A 19,429-nucleotide genomic window follows, 5' to 3' on the forward strand; every position below is an offset into this window, starting at 1 on the left:
TGCACACACCACTCATGGCTTTTCATGTGGGTGCTGGGGGTCAAACTCAGGGTCTCATGCTTGTATGGAAAGCAGTTTTCTGATTGGGCCACCTCCCCAGATTTCTTTTTGCTATTATTTTTATCTTATCAAAGAAGTAGGGAAATCTTAAGACTAGAAATCCTAGACAGCTCTAAATTACAGAATGAGTCAAGAACTTTGAAAAAACTTATGTACAGGAGTTAACTAAGAACACCTCTCAGAATGCCTCCCCACCCGACCACAGCCCGTCCTTTAACATCTATAGTCTAAGTAGGCAGGAAGCAATCTGATTTTAGGAAGTTTATTGTTACTTTTTTTTTTTTTTGCAGTAATAGAGGAGGCACAAATACCTTCTGCTTCTCCAACACTGCAATAAAAAGGACAATAGTCAAGGGTAACAGTGAAATTAAAATAAAAAAAAAATACAAAAGCCTAATGTTTGGGAGACAAACGACTACAATCTATGTGTAGAGACTTGTAAATGATTTCAGCCTCGCCCTGCAAACACTGTCTCCTTTTCCGATTGCACCACTTCACGGATCACAGAGTAGGGGCATCCTAACAGAGAGGACATGGCCAGGCTCAGCTCACCAGGACGGTGGGCCAGAGGCTGAGCTGGTCCAAGCTGCTGGGCCTCTGGCCATCCACCTGCTCAGCTAGTTGGAATTTCACATCTTGCTACTCACATGCTTCCAGCTTTGAAAGTGACTGGTACGTGTGTCAGGCTGTCAGAGGGACAGTGCTCTTCCCTGACAGCCCCACCACTCACCTTAGTCACAGCAACCTCCAACAGTGGCTGGGGAACAGTTTCTGTCTGCTTGGGGTCTCGGCCCTGACTGAGATACATGGGGCACATGGCACCTGGCAAGGATGCCTTCTGTGTGCAGACCTAAGATCCCCAAGGAGCCCCATGTGGTTGCTAGCCACATCCCCTCAGCTCATGAAGACTTGGTGAAGCAGGCAGAATGGCTGTTTTCTTCCCAAAGGAAAGAGCCAGAAGCTCAGCAAATGCTGATAAAATTCTTGAGCAAAGAGAGTTAGAACAAGTGAGTAAGAAACTGATTGCTATTTCCTAATCAGAGCACTGCAATAGTGGGGTTTCAAAAGCAGCCCCCCTTCTCCTGGTTTAGCATCTGCTCCAAGAATCCTATTTGTCTGGTTGCTGAAATGAGCCAAGACCGGGATGCAATAAGGACCAAGTGTCAGGAGATGTGTGGCTGAAGACAGGGCTCTTGGATGTGTTAGTGAGCCAAAGAACACTCGGGGGCTTGAGATCTTCTTTTGTTTCAAATGCTAGGAAGTTATAAGCCCCACCCCAACCCCTAGAGAATAATTAATATACTGAGGGTCAGGTCTGGAATGCAACAGATTGTAAAACAGTATGATACCTGCCAGGAAGCTGGACAGGACAGGCTGAGATGCAGCAGGTTGTGCTGATGTCCCCAGCCTTCTGCATCCTCATGGACCAGAGTGCGGAAGGTGCCTATCGGCTCTGTGTGCACAGTGACAGAGGGTGGCCTGCCAGCAACTCTGAGAGCAGAGAGCACTGTGTGAAGGCAATGGTGAGGGATGGTGTGTAGAGCCCGGGGCTTCCCCTGAAGGGTTATGCTAGTGGCTGGGGCCCACCAAGCAGCCAAGGCATGAGGATGCTCTAGAGCTCAGAGCATCTCTCTGGCCTGCTTTCAGAACCCAGGACAGGGGAGGCTACATGCCACCAACTGTCAAGTAAGGCATAGGAGCCATGTACAAGGCCACTTGGTTATGTGTCTTTGCCATTTGATGTGGAGGGATGGGGAAGGAGTAGAGAGCACCACTATGTGTACACAGGCTAGCCACAGCCACTTGGAGTCAGAGGCCACCTCTCCACACTGTGCCCTGCTGGGCATGCAGATAAGGTGAGTGGCTGCTGGGGCATTAACAGCTTCACAGCTCCCACCTTGTTCTCTACAGCAGGGAGTGGGCTCACCTGGCTCGGCTCCTTGGCTCATCCTGATACACCTGGAGTGGGGACTCTGAGGGTGTTGGCACAATTTTAAAGGCAGTGTGTTCACTTTGGGGGGGTGGCACTGTGGCCTGAGCTTGGACACTCTGAGCTTAGCAGCATCGCATGCCCCTCTACAGCCTAATGTGAGGCTAAGCTTCTGAGTTAGTGTGTCTCAGTGAGGACCTGCATGTCACAGGGTAGAGCTGCCTATAAGGCCAGCTGAGTTTGTGTTTCTGTCATTAATGAGAGCACGTGTGTGCCTGAACCTTGGTTAAGTTGTGTCAGCAAGGAATGATTTCTACAAGGAGGGAGAAAGCTGTGTTACCAGGTTTTACAGATCAATACCAGAGCAACGGCATGGATTCAGTAGTCTCACAGTCCCCGGATTCAGTAGCTATCACTGACACTCCTACGTCCTCTTGCCTGGAGCTCGCTGGTGTGGCTGGCAGTCAGCATTCTTGAGCCAGGTATTAAATGGTGTGATTCGAGATGCCCACTGCAGGTCCATGCAGGCTACAACACACCAGAGACATGTGACCAAGGGCCACGGAGGCCACGAGAGGACGGCAGAGGGGCTGTCTCTCACTGCAGCATGATATCTTTCAGGTTCTCCTGCAGGATTGTGTCCTTCACAGCATGAAACACGAAGCGGATGTTCTCGGTGTCTATGGCAGTGGTGAAGTGGTGGAACAGGGGCTTGCTGCGGTTTCGACGCTTCCTGTCAAAGCACTGTACCAGGTAGCGCTGGACGTCCTCCAGCCGGTGTGGGTCACCCTTGAAATCTGGGAAGTGCTTCTTAATGCTCACTGACTTCACCTTCTCCACCAGGAGGTCCATCTTGTTGAGGAAGAGGATGATGGAGACATTGAAGAAGAGCTTGTTGTTGACAATGGTCTCAAAGATGTTCATGGACTCCACTAGCCGGTTGGTGCGCCTGTCCTCCATGAGGACCTGGTCATACTCACTCGACGACACCATGAACAGGATCGACGTGATCCCATCAAAGCACTGGAACCACTTCTGGCGCTGTGATCTCTGGCCACCCACATCCACCATTTTAAATGGGATTTTCTTTATAACGAAGTCATGTTCCACGATTCCCTTGGTGGCTTTTCTAGCCAGCAGGATGTCTTGCTTACTGGGGAAGTAGTTCTAGAAAGTGTGAGGAAGGGAGACATTTGAGAAGGAAGAAAAACGGGAAAGGATGAGCAAAAAATGCTGGCAAAAGGACAGGCTGCAGGAGAAAGATACAGGGACTTTTGCAAGAACATTTAACCCAACACCAAAAGCAAGTCTCACTCAGAACTATAAATCCAGCTCACAACAAAGCCACGGGATCAAACACCTCGTTTCACAGTGAATACAGGCTCTCTGGCTTAAGGGAGAATGGCCAGAATCTTCAGTTGAGCCTTGTATAAAATCTTGTCTGTCTTTTCCACCAGAAGAAATTAAACAACTCTTTCATTTACTTCTATACTAAAGATATTGTTTAGTTTTCTAGCTTTCAGAGCACATACATTCTAAAATCGTTCTATGGACAAACCCCTTTGATTCTGCATTTTGAAGGCCTCAGGGACCAGAACATTTGTCCACTCATGTCATAGCCTCACCAAAAGTCAACAGGCTGTGACCAACACTGGCTAGAGAGTAACTTACTAAGTCACAGGGAATAGATGATATCTGTCTATTATACTATGAGGATGGACCAGTGAGATCCACACTAAGACACTCATATGGGTGAGTAATAATAATTTTAGTCAATAAATCAAAAGGGGGAGAAAACCCAGCACAGAGGAGAAAATCTACAGACAACAGACATTTAGGTGACACTACCCACCTGCAATAAGCAGGGTTCATTAAGATGTCAGTTCAATTCAAAATGTTAAAAAGTAACAGTATCACCAAGGAAAATTCACCAGGTGATGGGGAAGTCTTAAAACTGCCTAGATGCTGGAGGTCAAAATGGCAGTATGAATGTGCTTTTCAGTTTTGTTAGCCATGTACCCTTATCTTATTTTTGTGTTTTATTGAGACAGGGTCTCCCAGGCTGGCCTCTAATTCTTGATCCTCCGGCCTAGGCAGGCTGAGTGCAGGGACGCCATTCCACCAGACCAAGAACCGAGAGACTGTGAGGAAGCAGTGACAATGGAGATGTTCTTGGGCGGGCAGACAGGCAGGCAATTTGCCGAGGCTGGTTGTGAATGATCACCACTTTACCTAGGGTCTCACCATACTGCTTCCCTTGGCATATGCTAGAACTCTCTACCAGAATAAGTGACAGGAAGTCTCCTTTGGCCCTAGCCCTAGCCAATGTTTGTCACAGGGAATGGGCTGAAGCCATTCTCACAGGGCGAGTTCTTCCCTAAGACCAGGTGGGTAGATCTGAGCAGGATATAACAGATGAACGGTTTACAGAATTAGATGTTATGAGCTGCCTGGTTCATGGTGTCGCTGGAGTTGCTGTCTGCTTTGGTCTCCACATCAGGTTTTCTTTTTTTTTTTTTTTTTTAAAGATTTATTTATTTATTATGTATTCAGTATTCTCAGTACTCTGCCTGCAGGCCAGAAGAGGGCACCAGATCTCATTACAGATGGTTGTGAGCCACCATGTGGTTGCTGGGAATTGAACTCAGGACCTTTGGAAGAGCAGGCGGTGCTCTTAACCACTGAGCCATCTCTCCAGCCCCACATCAGGTTTTCTAACCCTGGATGGTAGACTGGGGTGGCAGGGAAACTGGGGCTACTCACCAGCTGGCCAATCCGGTCTAAGTTATCCAGGAAGTACTTCACCGATTCACCCTGTCATGAAGAGAAACAGTCACAGTTCAGTCTTGATGGAGGAAGCCACAGGAACAGATGGAAGGGTGGAATGGGGGTGGGGTGGGGGTGGGAGATGATGGCTGGGCTGTTCTGCTGCAAAGAGGAAAGCAAGGTCTAGGAAGGAAGAGTGTCTGCGTGTGCTTGGTTTTCTGTTAGTTTGACACAAGCTAGAGTTATCTAGGATTAGGGACTAGTCATTGAGGGACAAGCAACTGAGGGGTGCCTCCATTAGAATGTCCTGTGGCAAATCTGGGGGGCATTTTCTTGATTAATGATATATGTGATGTGGGAGCACTCAGTGCACTGTGGGTGGTGCCACCCCTGGGCAGACAGTTCCTGAGTTGTATAAAAAAGGTCGATGAGCAAACCAGAAGTGAGACAGTAAGCGGTGGTCCTCTACGGCCTCTGCATCAGTTCCCGTCTCCAGGTTCCTGCTTGAGTTCCTGCCATGACTTCCCTTAGTGATGGACTGCAAGGTGAAGTGTAAGCCTAAGAAACCCTTTCCTGCCTCAGGTTGTTCTGAGTTACAGCAATGGGAAGCAACATAGGACTCAGAGGTAGTTTACAAGATAATACAAGCTGGGCGGTGGTGATGCAAACCTTTAATCCCAGTACTCGGGAGGCAGAGGCAGACGGATCTCTGTGAGTTTGAGGCCAGCCTGATCTACAAGAGCTAGTTCCAGGACAGGCTCCAAAGCTACAGAGAAACACTGCCTCAACCCCCTGCCACCCCCCAAAAATAATACAGGTATTGATGGTACACATCCATAATGCCAACTCTTGGGAAGCTGAGACAGGATTACCACAGTTCAGGGCCAACCTGGACTACACAGAGAGTACCAATCCAGATAGGCTTATAGAGCAATACCCTATTTCAGAAAAACAAAACAACCACCACACAAAAATAATTCCCGAACCCCACAACTTAAAAAGAAAAAGCTGCTTCAAGGGCTGGAGATGTGGCTCAGTGCTAAGAGTGTTTGACTAGCATGCAGCATGAAGCTCCCAGTTCCACTCCTAACACCACACAAACTGGGTATGGTAGGCACACCTATAATCCTGAAATCCTGAGCTACAGAGTGAGTTTGCGGCCAGCCTGTGATATGAGAGACCCTGGCTCAAAATAAGCAAGTAAACAAAACAACTGTTATTCTGGCAGCTCCAGCCCCAGATTCAAATTCTTCTTCTTGGTGCTTCCCTGCAGCCTTCTGGTATAGATGGTGGATATGGACACCTCCAGGCCACACCAGTAAAAAGGACTAGGGCTAGAAGTAAAACCCAGGCTGCTGTGTGATTTTGCCTCTGACACACATGACCCAAGGGGCTTTGGGTGATGTCTGTAAAAACATTAAATCTTGAGGAGAAGGGACAAGGATGGGCAGTCCAATTTCTAGAAGTTCTCTGTGATTTACAACCCAGAACAAGGAGAATCTTTAGTGGTGAATCTCTCTTCTAAACACAAACTGGGCCACTGAACAACCACTGCCCCTGTGTGTGTGCATCACTCATGGCCCTGCCTTCTAACTGATGCAATGGCAGTCACAGGGCCCTAGAGGAACTGAGAGGCTGCTATGTAGTGACTAAAGGGACAGTCACATATGTGTGTTGCGGGGTGGGGGTTAGAGCATGCAAAGTTTCCTTTAGAAATCAAAGGCTAGGCTAGTAAGTTGGCTCAGTGGTAAGAACACTTATTGCCAATGACTGATGAGGGCTACTGAGGTGGCTCAGTGGTGAGATCACTTGTCATAGCTGATGACCTCAGTTTGATCCCTGGAACCTATGGACGTAGAAACTGATTCCATAAAGTTTTCCTCTGACCTCTACATGTGTGCCACAGCATGCATGTGCCTGTGTGCACCCCCCCCCCAAATAAATGTAGTAACAACAATAATTATAATAAAAAGCAAGCAAGCTGAAGACTGGAAAACAATTCCTCCATGAATCCCAGAGTGTGGCTCTCTAAATTCCATGAGAACTTTAGTCTTAGAGATGACAGTGGGCCTGGGCTCGCCTGTTGCCTTTACTTTGTGCATTCTCAATAAGTGTGCAACAAGGGCAACAAGACAGCACTGAGACAAAAATTATTCTTGTCCATCAAAATCCCAGCAAACTTCTTCAAAGACCTCAAAAGGACGGTACTCAACTTCATTTGGAAAAGCAAAAAGCCCAGTATAGCCAAAACAATCCTGGACAATAAAAGAACTTCTGGAGGCATCACAATCCCTGACTTCAAACTCTACTACAGAGTTATAGTACTGAAAACAGCATGGTACTGGCATAAGAACAGACAGGAGAACCAATAAAACTGAATAGAAGACCCGGATATCAATCCACACATCTTCGAACACCTGATATTTGATAAAGCAGCAAAAAAAAAATCAAATGGAAAAAAGAAAGCATATTTAACAAGCGGTGCTGGCATAACTGGATATCAACATGTAGAAAAATGAAAATAGACCCATATCTATCACCATTCACAAAACTCAAGTCCAAATGGATCAAAGACCTCAATATAAAGCCAGCCACACTGAACCTTATAGAAGAGAAAGTGGGAAGTACACTTGAATGCATTGGCACAGGGAACCACTTCTTAAATAGAAACCCAGCAGCACAGACACTAAGAGAAACAATTAATAAATGGGACCTCCTGAAACTGAAAAGCTTCTGTAAAGCAAAGGACATGGACAACAAGACAAAATGACAGCCTAAAGAATTGGAAAAGATCTTTACTAACCTCACATCAGACAGAGGTCTGATCTCCAAAATATACTAAGAACTCAAGAAACTGGACACCAAAAGATCACATAATCCAATTAAAAAAATGGAGTACAGACCTAAACAGAGAACTCTCAACAGAGGAATCTAAAATGGCTGGAAGACACTTAAGGAAATGTTCAACATCCTTAGTCATCAGAGAAATGCAAATCAAAACTCTGAGATTCTATCTTACACCTCTAAGAATGACCAAGATCAAAAACACTGATGACAACTTATGCTGGAGAGGTTTTTGGGAAAAGGGAATACTTCTGCATTGCTGGTGGGAATGCAAGCTGGTACAACCCCTTTGGATGTCAGTGTGGCGATTTCTCTGAAAATTAGGAAACAACCTTCCTCAAGACCCAGTATTACCACTTTTGGGTATATATTCAAAGGATGCTCAATTGTGCCACAAGGACATGTGCTCAACAATGTTCATAGCAGCTTTGTTTGTCATAGCCAGAACCTGGAAACAATCTAAATGCCCATCGATCAAAGAATGGATAAGAAAAATGTGGTACATTTACACAGTGGAGTACTACACAGCAGAAAAAAATAATGACAGCTTGAATTTTGCAGAAAAATGGATGGAACTATAAAACATTATTTTGAGTAAGGTAACCCAGACATAGAAGGACAATTATCACATGTACTCACTCATAGGTGGTTTTTAAACATAAAGCAAAGAAAGTCAGCCTACAAACCACAATCTCAGAGAACTTAAGATAACAATGTGGACACTAAGAGAGATTTACATAGATCTAATCTACATGGGAAGTAGAAAGTAGAAAAAGACAAATCTCCTGAGTAAATTGGGAGCATGGGGACCTTGGGGGAGGATAGAAGGGGGTAGGGGAGAGAGGCAGGGAGGGGAGCAGAGAAAAATGTAGAGCTCAATAAATATCAATTAAAAAAAACCCAAAAATTATTCTTTTAATTTATGCCTTGAAGAGTGCATATATGTGTGTATGTGCGCATGCACATGTATGGAGGCCAAAAGACAATCTTGGGTGTCATTCTCCACTTCCTCTAAAACAGGGTCCCTCAATGTCTGGAGATCATCCAGGTTGAAATGGCAGTGAACCTCAGAGTTCTTGCTGTCTCTGCCTACAGATGCTGGGATTACTGGCATGTGCCACCAGTCAAACTCAGGTCCACATGCTTGTGAGGCAAATAAATACTATGCCATCTGACCCACCTCCAAAGCTACACATTCTAGGTCTTCGACAAGTAAAGACCATGACAGGGCACCCATTATAGCTTGTGATTTGTTGACAAGAAGTTGAGAACAGGGCTCACCAACCTCTAAATCAAGTTTTTCTTTCTTTCTTCCTTTTTTTAAAGATTATTTTTTATGTACACTGGGGTTTTGCCCGCATGTATGTCTGTGTAAGGATGGATGCAAGATCCACTGGAACTGGAGTCACAGGCAGCTTTATTGGGAATTGAGCCCAGGTCCTTTGGAAGAGTGGCCAGGGCTTTTAACCTCTGAGCCATCACTCCAGTCCCTGTTGTTTTTAAAACCTTTGAGATATGGGGGTGGGGTGGGGTGGGGAATCTCATGATGCAGCCTAGGCTGGTCTGAACTAATGATCCTCCTGCCTCTGCCTTCTCAATGTGGAGATGACATATGTGCACATGAAGCCTGGCCCTTGTTTGTCTGTCTCTCTGTCCTTTGTCCCAGATGGCCCAGAGGAAGAGGTGAACAGTCACTTCCTTCCTGTTCTAGAGAGAAGGCCACAGGGATGACTCAAAGAGAAGATTTTGTTCCCAGAATTGCAGCTGAAGGTCCCCCTGACCCAGCCCCCAAGATAAGCAGCAAAGGCGGCCCTGGTGGTTGGCAACCAAGCTCTGAGGTGAGAGGAGGCACTTGAGGTCCAGAAACAAGCTCTTGCCTCTCCAGGCAACACGGGCTCCTCACACAGCAGTTCCCACCCTCTACGCAAGGAAGCCACTGTCAAGAGGCCAAGTGGCTCAGCCCCTGTGCTGACTGTCCCCTCTCCTGGTCCTGTTCACACATCCCCTCCCCCAACACAAAGACAGGAAGCTGCTGGATCACAGCTATTCCAACACGTCATCCCAGCAGGCTGGACTGGGGTGACAGCTCACAGTCGGAGCCACTCCCTCTTGGTTCTACTGAGGCAGTAGCATAAGCAGACAGAAGAAGGAGCCCATATCTGGGGCTTGTGTGTGTGTGTGTGTGCGTGCTTGCATACACGTATGGAGGACAAGACAGTCTTGGGTATCATCCTTGGGAACACTGTCCACCTTCTCTGATCAGGTCTCAATGGTCTGGGGCAGTCTTTGTGTATGCTTTCAAGGCTGACTACTGTTAGACATGTCCCTGTTGCTAGCTTAGGCGCTGGCATCAGCAAAAGGAAGAAGTCCCTGTTTAGTGCAATACGTGGCTGAAGATTAGTGGTACAGCATAGATGTCATGTACACGGGGGCCTTGGAGGACACAGTCAAGGTGGTAGGTAATAAGGAGGAGCTGAGAATGTTCTTTATGGACAGCTACCAAAAAATAGGGACATCAGTCAGTCACAGAACTTAGATGAGGGCACATATAACACTTGAACTGCTGAGGACCTGAGTGCAGTCCTGTCCCCTACCCTCTGTGTAACGCACTATGCCACCTGCACAGAAGGTATCTGTGGCTTTAAGTTGCTATATAGAGGCTGTTTTCTATCCAGCTATAGAAAGCAGTATTTTAGGGATAGGAAACTATGAGCCATAAAAGAAAATGTCATGCTCCCTAGTGTGCCCTCAGCCCCAGCAGTCCCTTGAGTCTCAGAGGTCCTGTTTATTGCATAAAGATACATGTCTTCAGCCCTTCAAAACCCTTAAGAGATTCTTTTTTGTACCTGTTTTTTTTTTTTTTTTTTGGGACAGGATTTTACCATACAGCTTTGGCTATTCTGGAATTTGTTATGTAGACAGGCTGACCTTGAAATCAGAGAGATCTATTTGCCTCTGCCTCCTAAAGGCTGGGATTAAAGGTGTGTGTCACAACACCTGACTTTCAAAAGTTTATGTTTCTGTCTGCCTGTGTGCACCACTGTGTGTGCGTGCATGTGTGTCAGAGGACAACTTGTAGGAGTCGGCTCCAGGGACTAACTGGAGCCATCTCAGCAGCCCAATGTGTGTCTTTCTTTGTTTTCATTTTTGGGGGTGCGGTTCAAGACAGGGTTTCTCTGTGTAACAGCTCTGGTTGTTCTGGAACTAACTCTGTAGACCAAGCTGGCCTCAAACTCAGAGATCCACCTGCCTCTTCCTGAGTGTTGAGATTAAAGGTGTGTGCCACCACTGCCCTGCACGATGTGTGTTTTTCAAAGATGACTTTGTCAGATATTTCCCCTTTCCTAGCTTAGTAATCCCTAGACTGCCTACTGTCTAGCACCTGTCTAGACCTGGTCCCCAGCAATGAGAAAGACCAACCCACAGGCAGAGATGCTAATAAGCAATCAGCAAACCCCACAGCCTGCTGGGAAGTTCTAGCCTTGAACAAGGGTGAGTCAGCACCTGTTTCTTCAGCTCCTGGAAAGCCCCTGGATTTTTACCCTATTCCCAAATAGAGCAGACTTGGAGCCCAAAACACTCAGTAGCTCAAACTTTCAATAATCCTTGCATTAGAAATGAAAACTGAAGAAGTACACCCCCCCCCAACTGCTAGAGGCTGGACTAAAGCCTCACATGCTAGGCAAGGATCTACCTCTAAGCCCTCTTTAGAGTTTTCATTTAGAGTCAGGCTTTGGCTAAGTTGTCTAGGCTAATCTTGATCTTGCAGTCCTCCTGTCTTGGCTTCCAGAGCAGCTGTGATGACAGGCCTGTGCTGTCAGGTTTAGCTCTGAGAACATTTTCAAAGCCAAGAATATACATATCTAGTGTGGTATCAGAGCAACGACACCCTGACATTTCTCACAGGTGAAAGGGGATGAGCAAGTGGGGGCTGGCTTGTTAGTGGTGAGAACGTAATTTTGACCCTGAAGAAATCTCAGGGACCAGACACTTGCTAGGAGAGCCACTGGTCTGCAGAGGATGGTTTGGACAGCCCAGTGTCAAGTGACCACCTCTTAAGTTCAGGGGACACTCAGCTCAGCCCTGCCATTAATTAACGTAACACCACAGGCACGGAGGTTACAATCATCATATGGATAAAATACATCTCAAAAGATGTAATGTTTGCCAAGTCAGGGCAAAGTTTTTCTTTTTGGGGGAGGGTGGTGGTGGCAGAGTCTCACTCTACTGTAGCCTAGGTTGGCCTCAAACTCAGAAACAACCCTGCTATACCCGGCTAGTAACATTTCTGTTCCTGTTTTTGTTTGTTTGTTTGAGTCAGGGTCTCGTGTAGCCCAGGGTGGTCTCCAACTCTCAGAGTGCTAGAATTACAGGCATGTGCCATCATGCCTGGCCTTACAAGTATTTATACACGTAAAAGTAAAACACAGACAAAACTGAACACAACACTAGTTATAACAATTAATAGACAAGGCAGACATGGTGGCACAAACCTACAATGCCGGCTCTTGGGAAGACTGAGCCAGGGGCATCACAACCCAGCCTAGGATACACAGAGAGGCCCAGCCACAGACACTAACAAGAGGCCAAAGCCTCCCTAATGCATGTACCATGCTTCCTAGGAGCCAGGCATCAGCTGATGCCCTCTGCTGTTACTAGCTTTCTGCAATATGAGAGGCAGGTGTCACTGCCCTCCAGCTACAGACTCCAAAATGAGGAGGAGGTTAAGGAGTTAGGCCAGGTGCAAGCTGTATGCTCCCATAGTTTACCAGTTAGCAATATTTAGGTGACAAAACACAAGAAAGAATAAGGAAGAAATGCCCTGAACTCAGGACAAGAGCTCTGTTGGCTGGGTGTTGTGGTATTTGTGGAGTTTATTCTAAATTTCCACTCAGTTATGGGTCCTGACTATTTGACTACTCTTAAAATGTGTACACGCTTTCCCACCAATTTTTTTTTTAGTTATCCAGGATGTGACAAGTATTTTTAGCCTATTTACTATTATTTTTGTTATTGTTGTTTGTGCACATGCAGGCGCATGAGTGTTAGATGAGTTGGTTCTCTCTACTGTGAATTCTAGGCATCAAACTCAGATCAAGTAGCTTGCATGGCAAGCACTTTCCACCAACTCAACCAGCTCTCCAGTCCCCACATTTAACTTTCTAATATTTGGCCAACTTGCCTTCCTGGAACAAACTCAATTTGATCATGACTCACTGTATGTATGTATGTATGTATGTATGTATGTATGTATATATGTATGTATATGTGTCTGTATATGTGTGTATATATGTGTAGAGGTCAGAGACCAACTTTGGATGTCAAAACTATTCTACTGTTTTCCAGCTTCTGTTTTTTCTTTTCTTTCTTCTTTTCTGTTCTACCTTATTATTTGAGACAAAGTCTCTCACTGACATCCCCAGCATCCCCAGCCCCCTAAGCTTTTTTTTTTTTTTTTTTTTTGGAGATAGAGTTTTACTATATAGTCCAGGCTGGCCTGGATCTTGTGATCTCTTTGTCTCAACTTTCTGAGTGCACAGACCACCATGCTTAGTTAAGAGGCTGTTTTCTTACCAAAACTACTCAGGTCTACTCTAAGATGATTTTCTGGCATTCCCACGTCATTTGTTTCCTCCTAAGCCTGACTGAGTCCAAATACTCTATGAGTAGGCATGCAACACACAGGATCTGAGCTAGCTCAGGACTGATTCCAGAGTAAAACAGAGTGACCGTTCCTATCTAGGCAGCTGTGGAGAACTACAGATGCCCCTCCAGCTGGCACTAGTGCTGCCTTCCTTCTGGTTATGGATAACTTGTTATTCTAAAACTACAAGGAATTAAGAGCTTGATGTCAGGCCGTCTCTGCTGAGCCTCACGGAGGCTCTTGTGAAGGTGTATTCACAAGCACATCCTCAACCAGGAGAGTCAGCAGCCTTCTGTCCTCCTGAGTCTCCCCAGGCCCCTCCTCTAAGTTCAATCCTTCTGCTCCCCCAGGAAGGTTCTGCAGGAAGCTAAGTTTAGTTTCCTTCTCAGTGATGTAGCAGCTGGTCCAGCTCTGCTTGCCATAGACAGGCAGCCTGAATTCCCTCAGAAGACAGTGCTGTCCTGTGGGGCCTTTCTATTCCAGTGTATTCTGGCCTGGCCTGGTCCTCATGGGTCCCCAGTCCTTTGGAGATACCTTGTTGCTGCAGGCCCCATGACAGCTTGGCTTTGCTACCTCTTTAGGACACAGTTTCTCCCCTGACCTCAGTGCTGAGGCCAGGCTGACAGGGCGGGCACTCATTTGGAGGTGGTTGATGTGAGGATGGGATCTGTGACCCTGCGGAAGGAAAGCAGGAAGACTACCTGATGCTACTGAGGTCTACGGAAAGAGAAAGCTGAGAGAGGTATGCCTCCTGTAGGCCTGCTGGCACCATTGTCATTTAGTTTAACTTCTCAGGCAGACACAATGCCCATTTCACAAAGGGCATACCCTTATTATGTATATGAGTATTTTGCCTGCATGTATGTATGTTCTCTGTGTATGTGCCTGGTGCCTACAGAGGCCAGAAGTGGTGCAAGAGCCCCTGAAATTGGACTTAAGGATGGTGGTAAGTCATTATGTAGGTGATGGGAATTAAACCTGAGTCCTCTACAAGAGCAGTCAGTGTTCAGATGCACCTTTCTTTATTTAGGATTCTTGAGACAGTTTCTCTGTGTAGCTCTGGCTGTCCCAGAACTCACTCTGTAGACCAGACTAGCCCTAAACTCAGTGATCTACCTGACTCTGCCTCCCGAGTACTGAGATTAAAGGGGTGCACCACTATCTCCTGGCTCAGACACACCTTTAAACCAGCCTCCAAGTTGAAAATTTGAACTAAATTTTACCTAATTTACAACTTTTGACCATTTTTTAAAAATTTACAAATAGGGTCACATGTAGCCCCAGCTGGCTACAAACTCGCTCTGAAGTCTGAACTTCTGAAACTCCATTCATGAGGAGGATCACCAAGTGTCCTGCTCTGTCACTCTGTCTTATTCTTTTGAGACAGGGTCTCTCATTGTGCTGGAAACTAGGCTGGCAGCCGACAAGTCCCAGGAATCTTCCATAGTGCTGGGGTTGCAGGTGTGTAGCCATACCTGGCATTTCATGTGAGTGCTGGAGATTTGAACCCAGTTCCTCACGTTTGCACAGCAAATGCTTTTATCAGCTTCACGTTTTCTCTTTTCTTGAAGCCTGACAATGAGTAGTTGCCCAAATGGGCTGCTGGCAAAGAAAAACTATCAACACTGCTAAAATTAAAAGCAACGGCTACTCAGGAGGCTGAGGTAGAAGGAACACATGAACTAACCTGGGCAACATAGTAAAATCCTGACTCAACACAACCAGCAACAACCCAAACAAACAAATGAAAAACTGGGGCTGCTAATGAAAGTGGTAGAAACAGGCCTGTCATCATGGCAATAGGAAGACTGAGGCAGGAGGATTAGCAGTGCAAGACTACCCTGAGCTACACAGTGAGACTCTGTCTCAAAAGCCATGGACTGAAAATACAGGTTAGGGGTAAAATGCTTGCCCAGCATGCCAGGCCCTGAGCTCTGTCCCCAAGTACTACACATTACCTGCCTCCTCGGTGCCAGGCACTAGGGAGACTCAATGTCTGACACACCTTATCTTGCTTAATTCAAACACGGTACAGTAAAATTTCATTTTTTTTTCTCAGTTGAAGAAACCAAAATTTAGAAGTTAACTTGGTCATAGTCAAAAAGTTAGTAAAGGGTGGGGAGATGGCTTGGTTGGTAAAGTGTCTTCTGGGCAACCTGAGTTTGGATCATTATGCAAAAGCTGGATGTAGATGCACAGTTTGTCACTCGCATGTGTGCATATGTGTGTGCGAAATCCTGTCTCAAAAGATAAGGTGGACAATGACAGACTAAAATACCCAATGCCAATCTTTTGGCTTCTACATATATTCTCTCTCTCTCTCTCTCTCTCTCTCACACACACACACACACACACACACACACACACACTGCCTGAGAACAGAACTGTGGATGACAAAAAGCTACTGACTAGGCTTTCTGCCTACAAGTGAAGTGCAACTGTGCCTCCTACTGACTACACTAGGCCACCTATGAATAAGGGCGGCAGCTCTCCCCTGAGAAGACCAGGGGTACAGACAGAGCTGCAAGACAATGAGGGGCCAGGCATATGGAAGTCCCTCCCATTTGGTGGTGGAGGCTTGCCAAAGGGAAGGGGTCACACAGTCTTCCTGCTGGATATGACAAGACCTTAAGCTCCCCCACCACATGCTGAACAAAAAGAAAAAGGTTCCAAGCAGCTTCTGCCTGCCAGACCCTGAGTCATCCCTTATGTGGGGGCAGTGGGCCCTCTGAAGCAAGAAGAGGCAAGCTCTGCCATGCAGCCCAGGCGCTGCGGCCAGTTGGGAGGCCAGGCAGAGGGCAAGGAGACCCAGGCTTCTCTGTGGGGCCTGTCCTCATAAAGGGCCCTTGTGCTGCCTCTCTTGCCTGATGCTCTGACTCCTGGGCCTGCAGTCCCAGGACTCAGCAAGCCACCCCCTTCAACTAGCACTCTCAACTTGAACTTCGGGAGGACAAGGGGCTTAGAGCTCCTTCCTGGCTTCTGACCAGAGATAACAAATACAAGTTGTCTTCTCCTTTCTTCTCAGAGTTTCTCACTACTTGAATGTTCTGCTGATGAGAGGTTAGCAGAATTTTATGAGACCCTGCCCTAGCGTATACATGCGTGTACACACACACTCACAGAGGGTGATGTGTAGAGTGGTGTAAACAGGAAGGTTGTTGTTCCCATATTCCTCAGGAAAGGTAGACACAGAATGATCTCATCTGATCATGAATGGCAGTACACACTTGCCAACTTGCCAGTGTGACAGCTTCACATGGCAGATGGCTCTACTGCAGCACAAACGGCCCTCTGCGGGATGCTTGCTTTGTTTGGCTCCCTGTGAGGCAAGGCCTTGTCTGACATGATAAACTCCCTTCACCCATCCCTGCTGCTGTTTGAGGCTAACACTGTGACACACCTGCCACCCAGAACACAGACCCATATACCCATATGTATTTAAGAGTATTTTGACACCAATGGCCTCAGTGGCTAAGGCTGGCTCAAAGCAGAAAAGATTTAAAAAAAAAATAACCAATCAACAAAGAAATAAAAAAAAAAAAACAAAAAGCTGGGCCACATCAGTATCTCAGCTACACAGGAAGCTGAGACAAGAGGAGCCTAAGCGCGATGCCAGCCTGCACTATACAGCAAGGCCCTGTCTCAAAATACGAAGGGAACTGAGGGCTAGGATGGAGCTCAGCGGTGGAGTACTTGTCTAGCATGTATAGGGTCTGGGTTTGATTCCCAATACCACCCTCCCACAAAAGAAACAATTCAAGGTATAAACATCTGGGTGAAATTATGACATTTGCATTTTTCAACGACTAAAAAGCATAAAAAGATTTTTGGTTAGGCATCTTTGCTTAACTGTGCATTTTGCTTCTGTTTTATTATTGGATTCTTTCATCACATTCAAAACTTGGTTAATCTGTATGTATGTGCGTGTACATGCATGTACTCCAGACTTGCCTTCTTCCTCCTTCAGCTACCTGAGTACCTGGATTAAAGGCTTGTGCTACCACACCTGCTTCTCTTTAATTACTCTTAATTAACCTAACAAAAATTAGTTACTTTAGCTAACTTCACATTAGTTAACTTCAGCCTTACCAAAAATAAAAATTACCATATAAAACAAATCAGATGGAGCAAAATGACCTTTATCCAGGTCCTCGTTGGTCACCAGCAAACAGCTTCAATTAGATCCCTGTGGAGTCAGAGCACAGTCCCAGGCAGGACTTAAAGTCTGAATGAAATTACTCACACGAAACTAACTTGCCAACAAACCTAGACAGCTAACATTTAGCTTTCCTGATCATCCCTGCCTTTCCCCTTTGTGTGGATGTGAAGCAAATACCCTGTCCTAGCTTTCGGCCAGGCACGGTGGTACACATATGTAATCCCAGCACTCTGGGGGAGGGATGGAGGCAGGGAGGTCCTGAGTTGGAGGCTGGCTCAAGTGACACAGGGACAGCCTGTCTTAAAACAAAGCAAACAAATGTGCCAGCAATTCAAGAACGAAGACTGGGGACTTGTGTGATGGCAGTACCATCTAGGAGGGTGTTCTTCAGAGAACAGTCTGGAATGCTCAGAGCCAAAGCCAGGCCACGTCGGGGACACCTCCTTGGAGAAACATTAGGCGTTTACGCAGGAACCGCGCCAGGTGAAGTGTCATCCTTTCATAGCCTGAGCAGTAAGGACTTTCTGGACAAAGCAGACATTTGAAAGGTGTCAATGACTTGTCTCTCAAAGCAACATGTTTTCCACTTTTTTGGGGGAGAATTTAACTTGGTATTTTTGAAAGATTTCAAAGCCTGGTAAATAGAGGTGCATCACAGAGTTTGGCTCTTTGAAGCTGGCTGGGGAAGATACAGTATTTTATCACATTCTACCCTAAAGTCAGTGAGTTCCTTTTTAGAGGAGAACATTCATTGAGAAGTCAAAGGGGAGGCAGGGCTAGAGCGACAGCTCAGCAACTAAGACCACTGGCCGCTCTCGAAGAGGACCAGAGTTTGGTGGCCAGCACGCACATCAAGTGACTCACAACTGCCTATAACTCCAGCTCCAGGAAACCCAACACCCTCTTCTGGCATCTGAGGACATCCAGATGCACAAGTGCATACTAACACACATGCACACACACTTTAAAAAAGTAGTTTTTGGGTTCAGTGTCTATAATAGCGAGGATGGAAAGGGGAGTTATCACACCAGGCTTGCTTTCACTATTTTAGAGCTCTCCCAGTGTTTACCTGGAAAGGCAAACTCCTCCCCAGGGACTGACCCCACTAAAACAACTAGCAAAGCTACCATCACCAAGACACCCCAGTTCTTATGGAATATAGGATAATTTTGGTGGTTTTTTTTTTTTTTTTTTTTTGAGACAAGGTTTCTCTGTAGCTTTGGCAGCTGTCCTGGAACTAGCTCTTGTAGACCAGGCTGGCCTTGAATACAGGATAATTTTGGAAGAAGGGAGAAACAACAGTAAAAGAATAAAGTCTCAGCCCTTAGTGAGTACTGTTCATATTTATCCTTCCTTACAACTCTAAGAGAGACATACATGGATATAATCTACATGGAAAGTAGAAAAAGACAAGATCTCCTGAGTAAACTGGGAGCATGGGACCTTGAGAGAAGATTGAAGCGGGGGGTGGGGGGGAGGTGGGAAGGGGAGCAGAGAAAAATGTAGAGCTCAATAAAAATCAATAAAAAATTTTTAAAAAAAGCTTCCTAACAACATGGTCAGTGGTTGAGGTCTGTAATCCTAGCCACTAGGGAGGCTGAAGCGGGAAAATCAGATCTCAAGCTCATGGCCAGCCTGGGTGTCTTAGTGAGAGTGTGTCAAAATACCAAGTGAGAAGAAGTAAGGGGCTCAGTAGTAGAGCACTGCCCAGTGTGCATGAAGACCCAGGTCCAAGGGTTAGTATGAAACAAGTGGGATAAAGCTCCTTATATATAGCAGTATGTCCTTAGTAGAAAACACGGTTCATCTGCACAATGAAACACAGTGACAAAAACGCATGGCATCCTGACACAGGATACATGTATAATTTGAGGGAATCTGAAACGTGGATGTTAGTTAAGTCAATGCAGTAGCTATGGGCTGGTTGGGGAAATGGCTCAGCAGGTAAAGTGTCCTCAGAACCCACAAAAAAATCAGGGCGTGGAGGGGTGTGCTTGTGGTTAATGGCCATCCAGTCAATCAACTG

General features: G+C 46.2%; 1 protein-coding gene across 1 annotated transcript in view; it reads right to left on the reverse strand.

Annotated features, from left to right (window-relative positions):
• Nucleotides 1–308: 308 nt before the first annotated feature.
• LOC121464859 (guanine nucleotide-binding protein subunit alpha-12) overlaps nucleotides 309–19,429 on the reverse strand; it is an 86,280-nt gene continuing 67,159 nt past the window's right edge. Inside the window, exons 3-4 of the mRNA XM_041677942.1 lie at nucleotides 4,754–4,804; nucleotides 309–3,157 (exon numbers count right to left, since the gene is read on the reverse strand). Of these exons, the coding sequence (XP_041533876.1) occupies nucleotides 2,588–3,157; nucleotides 4,754–4,804 (621 nt within the window). The 3' untranslated portion in view covers nucleotides 309–2,587. The remainder of the gene's footprint in view (nucleotides 3,158–4,753; nucleotides 4,805–19,429) is intronic.

Source organism: Microtus oregoni, unplaced genomic scaffold (genome assembly GCF_018167655.1).
Source record: "Microtus oregoni isolate MIOR12 unplaced genomic scaffold, Mior012 000029F_ref0000214, whole genome shotgun sequence".
NCBI classification, from domain to species: Eukaryota; Metazoa; Chordata; class Mammalia; order Rodentia; family Cricetidae; genus Microtus; species Microtus oregoni.